The following is a 7,207-nucleotide window of genomic DNA, read 5'->3' as shown; positions in this document are numbered from 1 at the left end:
ATGGAGGGAATAATTGAGGCACACAGCAGGTACACGCAGCTAGAAAATTTCACCCCAGACGGCCTGCACTTTTAAGCCCCAAACTCACTGCTTCTATCGCTTCCTTTGCTCGATGCCTAGAGATCCGGTGAGGTTCCATCCCAGGTACCCACCTTCTACCATGAAGGCACTCCTTCCGGTGGCATTGGTGTCAACCAAAACCCCACCTGGAGTGACCCACACGTTCTGCAAGCTGCAGCTCTCTGAGGCACTCAGGACAAGAAGGACAGGAAGTCGAGGCACTGGTCTCCTCAGTGAGGCGGCAAAGTGTAGCAGTCAGTCCTGGCTTCGATGTGATCGCTCCTCTCATGAGACCTCCGGCCAGCAACCACCTCTCTGGGCCCCCACTCCCCTATAGGACCCCTTAGCCCAGGTGAGTGGATTAGGTCAGATGTTTTGTTACCATCGAGACATTTTATTTGCATGCACATATTCCATCCCTAGGAAGAGAATCCCAGGATTTTCCCTTCTGTGTGTTTTTGTCTTGCTTCTTCATGGTCCCCATGACGCCGGCTGAGACGGTCAGTGCAACGACACCAAACTGGTGGGACAGGAGCAGGTTATTCTGCCACTTTTCTGGATCTCTGAGTTGTATCTCAGATCACTCCACACGTGTTTAACCTGCCCGCGAGGCTCACAAGCAATTTTCCAGCTCTGTGATCATCAACGATTTCAACTTTGCCAAAGTGACTATGCTTCATCACAATGAGGAACCGGACGATGACCCTGGAGCATGACCTAGTAAGAACCTGACGCCTGCCTCTTTCAGCGTTGTTAATGCTCTCGAGGGTATCGGCCAGGACATTCACGTGCACCATTATGGCGGCACAGAAAGATGGTGGAAAGAGCTACCTCGGACATCATGTGAAGAGTGAGGAGTGCAGTTTCTGATTCAGGTGAGCAGCGAATGGCAGTGGGTTTCACTCAGTCCCCTCCCTGATCACTCACATCACACCCGAGTTTGGGCCCTTCACATGTTTCGATATTGCCATTTGGAACCAAGGGGTTGGCTGCTTCCTTCTCAAATCCCATCTCCTGTTCACTCGCTCCTCTAAGTATTTCCTTGAGATCTGGAAAAATGCCTGCCTGACTCCACTTAAATTTTAAGCTTTTATTTCAACACATGTATATGGTTAATACTTACTGGGCACTGCCTGTGCCCTAGTCATTATTCTAAAAGCTGTGCACATGGTACATCATTTAATCTTCCCAACAGCCCTACGACTGTCCCCATTTGACAGATGAGGAAGCTACAGCACAGGGAAGGGACAAGTTCAGGGTCACAGGGCAAGTGGCCGACCTGTGGCAGGAACCTAAACCTTCGGACCAGTCTGTGCTTTCAAACACCACGCTGGACCCCCTCTGCTGGTAGAGCCTGTGTCTGCTGCCTCTACCCCAAGTGCCGGCCACACTGCTCTGCATATGGTAAGTGTCGACAAATCCGTTTTAATATATATGTATATATACACACACACATACACGTACATGCACAGTCACATCCCAGGGGGACAAACACCCCTTCTTCAACCGGGAGACAGCTCTATCATACTCTGGGCTCCTGGAGCCTCTCCACAAGGAGCCTAGGCCTGGCCGTCTTCACAGATGACACCCAATGGGGGCACTTTTGTTAGACAAGTGGGAAGAGACAGGGCGCACCTCGGGATGTATACCGGCTGGGGCCTCACACGGGCCCAGAGCTCTGCTGCACCCTCTTTATCACCTCTTCATCCTGCATAGACAACTCTGTCAACTTTTTGCCCATCCGCTCATGGATGTCCAGGTACTTGGAGACACAGCGGTCCAGGCACACAGACTCGCCCTTGGACAATTCTGCTTCCTTGTAGTGGGGAGGCACGCACTTCCGGTGGCAGGCACTGGTCATTCTGGGGAGAAGCAAGGGCAAGGTCAGGTTGGCAGCATCCTGAGGCATACCAGGAACTCTCCATCATTCCTGCCCCGTTACACTGATTTCACCTCCCAAGAAGGCGGTCTAAATCCTCAGTTTGCATCTCAACCATCTCGGAATGTCCTTGACAGTCCTCACGTCATCTGAGCCCACGTTTATGACTGATTATATAGGAACCGTTAGTTGAGCACTGGCTAGGTTCCAGGCATTATGCTAAGTGCTTGACACAGACTGTCATGCAGTCCCCACAATAATCCTCTGAGGTAGAGGCGCTATCACTATCCCCATTTTACAGATAAGGAAATTAAGGCATGGAGAGCCTCAGGATCCCATAAAGCTTGGCTATGAACCCACGGACCCTGACCTCACAGCCTACATTTTAAAATTATTTAAAACATTTGAAAAGTATTCTAACATACAGCTTCCCAGATAAACCACCAAGAGAAAATACCAGGAAGCTTAAGCCGATAAAAACAGCAAACACGTGTGGATTGCCTTCTACGTCTTGGGCTCGATACTTAGAGCTTGTCATACATTTCTTCGTTTAACATTAACAATGTCTCCAGGAGGTAGGTACTGTTATTATCTCCATTTTACGGGAGAAACACCAGTCCAACAATCCAAGTGATTTGCCCAAGGCCATAAGAGCGGTGATTGATGGAGTCAATTTGTTCCCAAATTTGCCATATGGCTGTGGCCACTAGTCTGGAGTCAGACTGATGTACTAGTCCTGACATTGCTATTCACCAACTGTGAACCCCGAGAAAGTTCTTGAACCTCCAGAAGCCTCCATGTCTTCACTGTACAATGGGACAACTAAAGTTAGCCCAGTGGGTCCATTTTGAAGATTTTTTTAAAAGATTAAGGTGTGTAAAATGCTCAGCAGGTGCCTGAGGTGGAGTACAAGTTTAAGAAGCGTCCACTGCTAAGTGGGCTACGTACTGTTTGTCAAAAGGCAGATGCTCAACTGCTCCTGGAACCTAATCAGAGCTTTAACTGCCCTTCCTGCTCAGCTCCTTCCTCGCCATCAGCATCCCGATCTAAATGTCCAACTCATTCTAGTGACCCCATACTGCCTTTGCATTAGCCCTCCACCATGAGGTTCGCAGGTGGGGGTGGGTACCCTCAGAAAGGTACTCTGAGAAAGGGTGACCTAGGCTCATTCTCGAAGACAAGGTAACGCGCGGTTGGCTCTTACCTGTTGTACATATCAGCCATCATCTCCACCTCCAGCTCTGCAGCCAGCTGCTGGGCCCTGAGCGGATCCATCTCAGCCCTGCACCGTGGAAGGGATCTCCTTCTGGCCTCCTCGACCTGGGAGCAGGCATCACCGTCAGCATCAACCCCTCCCATTCAGTTTCCCATCCCAGGGGATGGGGGATGTGGAGGAATCATAGGACACCGGGCGGGCAGGAGCCACTGACCTCAGTGAGTTTAACCACCCCATCTCACAGACGGGGAAACTGAGGCCCAGAAAAGGAACACTGCCTAGCCCAAGGTCACACAGCGCATCAATGGAGGGCCTAGAAATCGAGCCCGGGAGCCCTGACGCTCAGTCCCTCGTGGCCACTTCTATCCAGGAGAAGATGGGGAGCCCGGAAAGAAACACTAAACCGCGGGCCTGAACCTCTAGGGCGCTGGGAATTCGATCACACGCGGAGCGAGGGCGCCCAGGTCCCGGTCCAGAGGCTGCACCTCTGAAATGGCGGCGCCATTATCAGGGTCACCTTGAGTCGAGAGTTCACTTACCACGGCCTGGAGCCAGTCTCAACGCCCGCAGTGACCCCAGCTCAGGGCAGATACCAGGAACTCACCGTAAAACCAGGTAGGCTAAGGCGGAAGCACGTGGGTCACTTCCGGGAGGGAACTCCCGCCTCTTTGGTCGGACCCGCTTCCGGAATGAAGTACCAATGAGGTGCGCTGGGAAATCCGCTACCATAGAGAGGGAGCCGCCGGCCGCGGCTGGAGGCGAAGACGCCTTGCAAATGCTAGAGAGGACACCAAAACACCATAGAGGCTTGGGCGGAGTGCAGAGCGCCTGCAGCCTGGCTGTCAAGTCCCTTGGGTGATCGCGGGGAGGTCTGAATTTAACTGTTCCGGAGGAAGGGTCGCGGGGCCGAGCCCGGTGAGCCTCGCCCGCACCCCCCGGAGAGTTGACGCCACGGCAGCAAAGTAGGCGCAGGGAAGGAAAGCCGCCCCCAAAAGCAGTTCTGTTTGTGCTGCACATTAAGGTTACCTGGAACGCTTTAAAAGACCCCGAAGCCCATGCCTCACTTCATACCAATCAAATCAGAACTCCTGGGAATAGGCTGTAGGCATCGGTAAATGTTTCAAATCCTCCATTGCTTTCTTTGTGCAGCCAAAGTTAAGAACCAACGCTCCAAGACACTGTGGGAATACCGCTGCGTGTAGGTCCTAAGATTTCTCTGGGATTGCACAGAGAAGCGAGGCGCGGTTCCTGCTCACAGAAAGATGAGACATGTGTACGGTCTGTTTTATGCAACTTCTGTTAGACGCCCTGGGCCATGAAGAGGTGAATAGGAGCAATTTTGGCTGCCACCAGAGCTAACCTAGTGTATTTGAGCGAGGGAGGAGGAAGGTACTTGTGAACTCATCTTTCCAGGTTCCGTGTGTTCCTCGATCTGCACCCCGGCACAACAAAACCCCACCCTAATCCTTTGATTTTTCAAGGGATTTCCCAGTAAACGAAATTTAGAAGATGCAAATGAATGGTGCAAGCATACACTGCCCGTTGGAGAAGATGGGCTAGACACTATATGATTGGTCACTGTTTGCTTCCCTAGTTCCCTGGGAGAGTCAAGATTTTTAAACACTGGCCCTCCTTTCTGCTGTAAGGACTCATCTTTCTCAAACCCTGTGCCCCCATACTTTAAAATTAAGGTATGGCCCCGGGTTGGTTCAGTTAGTAGAGCATGCAACTCCTTACATCTCCACCCCGTGGTGAATTCGAGCTCCATGTTGGGTGTAGCTCTTACTTAAAAAAATTTTTTTAATAAAACTAAGGTATAACATTTATACAGTAAAATGACAAATATATGAAACAAACTTGATTTTTTAACTTTTTAAAAATTTATTTATTTTGAGAGAGAGAGAGAGAGCATGTGAGCAGGGCAGGGGCAGAGAGAGGGAGAGAGAGAGAATCCCAAGGAAGCTTTATGAGTCAGTACAGAGCCCAGCGCCAGGCACAAACTCAAACTGTGAGATCGTGACCTGAGGCGAGACCAAGTGCCAGCTGCTCAACCCACTGAGCCACTCAGGCACCTCATACATAGTCATTCTTAAGACCACCACTCAAATCAAAATACAGTATATTTCCAACACCTTCAAAAGTTATGGGGGCACCTGGGTGGCTCAGTCAATTAAGCATTCCACTTTTAATTTCAGCTCAGGTCATGATCTTATGGTCATGAAAGAGCCCCATGTGGGGCTCTGGGCTGGGCATGGTACCTGCCTGGGATTCTTTCTCTCTCTCCCTCTGCCCCTCTCCCAAATGTGTTCTCTCTCTCTCTCTAGCTATTGCTTTTACTCTCTCTTAAAAAAAAAAAAAAAAAGTATCTTATGTTCCTTCCCAGTCAATAACCCCTCTCCCAAAGTTAACCACTATTCCGACTTCTTTTTTTTAATGTTTTATTTATTTGTTTTGAGGGACGGGGGGGGGGGGGGGGGGAGGGGCAGAGAGAGAGAGAGTGAGAGAGGGAATCCCAAGCAGGCTTCACACTGTCAGCATAGACAGACATGGGGCACGATCCCACAAATTGTGACAGTGTGACCCGAGCTGAAACCAAGAGTCGGACACTTAACCAACTGAGCCGCCCAGATGCCCTATTCTGACTTCTGTTGCCCACTCTTGAACTTCATGTGAATGGAGTTATACATTATTTTCTGGTTTGTGCCCGGCTTCTTTAGCTCAATGTTGTGTCTATCTTTTATTCTTTTTTTTAATGCTGTCTAGTGCTTGTATGAATAAGCTACAATTCATCTATCCGTTCACCTGTTGATAGACTTTGGGGTTGTTTCCAGTTTGGGGCTATTATGACAATGCTTCCGTGAATATTGCACACATATTTTAGTGGACACACGTTGTGCTGGTTTTTGCTTTTGATATTATAGCCAGCATATTATGGAATATTAAGAAAGTGCATGGGAAAAGGAATGGGTTCTTACAAGAGTTATCTGCTTCCTTGATGGGATTTTTATTATGTGTTACAAAAGGTTACATACTGTATGATTCCATTTAAATAATATTCTTAAAGTGACAAAATTATAGAGACAAAGAGATAAATGGTTACAGGGTAGAGTTGGTGTGTGTGTGTGGGGGGGTGCCTACAAAGAGGTAGCGCAGGGAGAGCTTTGTGTTGATGGAAGGGCTATGCATCCTGACTGTGGAGGTGTTTATACAAATCTAAGCATATAAGGTGTCATAAAACTATACAAACCATTGTTCCAGTGTCCATTTCCTGGCTTTGATATTGCAGATGGTTATGTAAGATTTAACCTTGAGTACTCCCTCCGTGTTATTGGGGCACCTGGGTAGCTCTGTTGGTTAAGCATCTGACTCTCGATTTCAGCTCAAATCATGATCTCATGTTTTGTGAGTTCAAGCCCCACATCAGGCTCTATGCTGACATTGTGGAGCCTGCTTGGGATTTTGTGTCTCCCTCTCTCTCTGCTGCCCCCCTCCCCAACGCATGCTCCCCTCTCAAAATAAATAAACGTAAACAAATAGTTTACACAGCCCTAACCTTCCAGAATCCAGATACACCATCTTTGGAATCCAGACACATCATCTATAGTTGCTGACCTCTGTCAGCACCACGCTGAACCTCTGGCCTCTCGCTCTACCGTGTTCCACCCCTTCTGAGCCCCACAGCCTCCCAGAAGGGACTTGTGTATTTGTGACTCACCGTGGAACAGTATTGTCCTCTTGGTTGAGACCTCAATCCCAAAGGAAGGGATGCTGGCTTGTCACCCGGAATCTTACATGGGCCCTGACCACTCATGAGAGGTGTACAGAATACAAAGACAGCCCAGGTGGACTCCTTTGAGATGAGCAGGAGACGAGAGAGTTAGACCGTCAATGGCTTGAACAGAATGGCCATTCTATGAGCTTGGAGACAAAGTGGGCACAGTCTTGATCGCTGTTATCCTCTGTCACCATTCCTCATCACTTCCCCTCAACTTCAGCGCTGACCATCCTGTCCAAGCCACCACCATCTTGCACCTGGGTTACTGCAGTAATGT

General features: G+C 49.3%; 1 protein-coding gene across 3 annotated transcripts; it reads right to left on the bottom strand.

Annotated features, from left to right (window-relative positions):
- Positions 1–1,465: 1,465 nt before the first annotated feature.
- TIMM10 (translocase of inner mitochondrial membrane 10) lies at positions 1,466–3,835 on the bottom strand. Of its 3 annotated transcripts, none has more exons than XM_060606697.3 (3): positions 3,760–3,835; positions 3,144–3,259; positions 1,466–1,922 (listed from the first exon to the last, which is right to left on the bottom strand). In XM_060606697.3, exons 2-3 carry the CDS (start codon positions 3,212–3,214, stop codon positions 1,721–1,723), a joined length of 273 nt encoding a protein of 90 aa, XP_060462680.1. In that variant the 5' UTR covers positions 3,215–3,259; positions 3,760–3,835; the 3' UTR covers positions 1,466–1,720. The 3 variants fall into 3 exon arrangements, with proteins under 3 accessions (XP_060462680.1, XP_060462678.1, XP_060462679.1); XM_060606695.3 differs by having other exon boundaries at positions 3,691–3,822; XM_060606696.3 differs by having other exon boundaries at positions 3,695–3,795.
- Between the last annotated feature and the right edge of the window lie 3,372 nt (positions 3,836–7,207).

This window comes from Panthera onca, chromosome D1 (assembly GCF_046562875.1).
Source record: "Panthera onca isolate mPanOnc1 chromosome D1, mPanOnc1 haplotype 2, whole genome shotgun sequence".
NCBI lineage: Eukaryota > Metazoa > Chordata > Mammalia > Carnivora > Felidae > Panthera > Panthera onca.
Note: the sequence above shows the minus strand (reverse complement) of the source record. Positions and strands in the feature narration are given on the sequence as shown.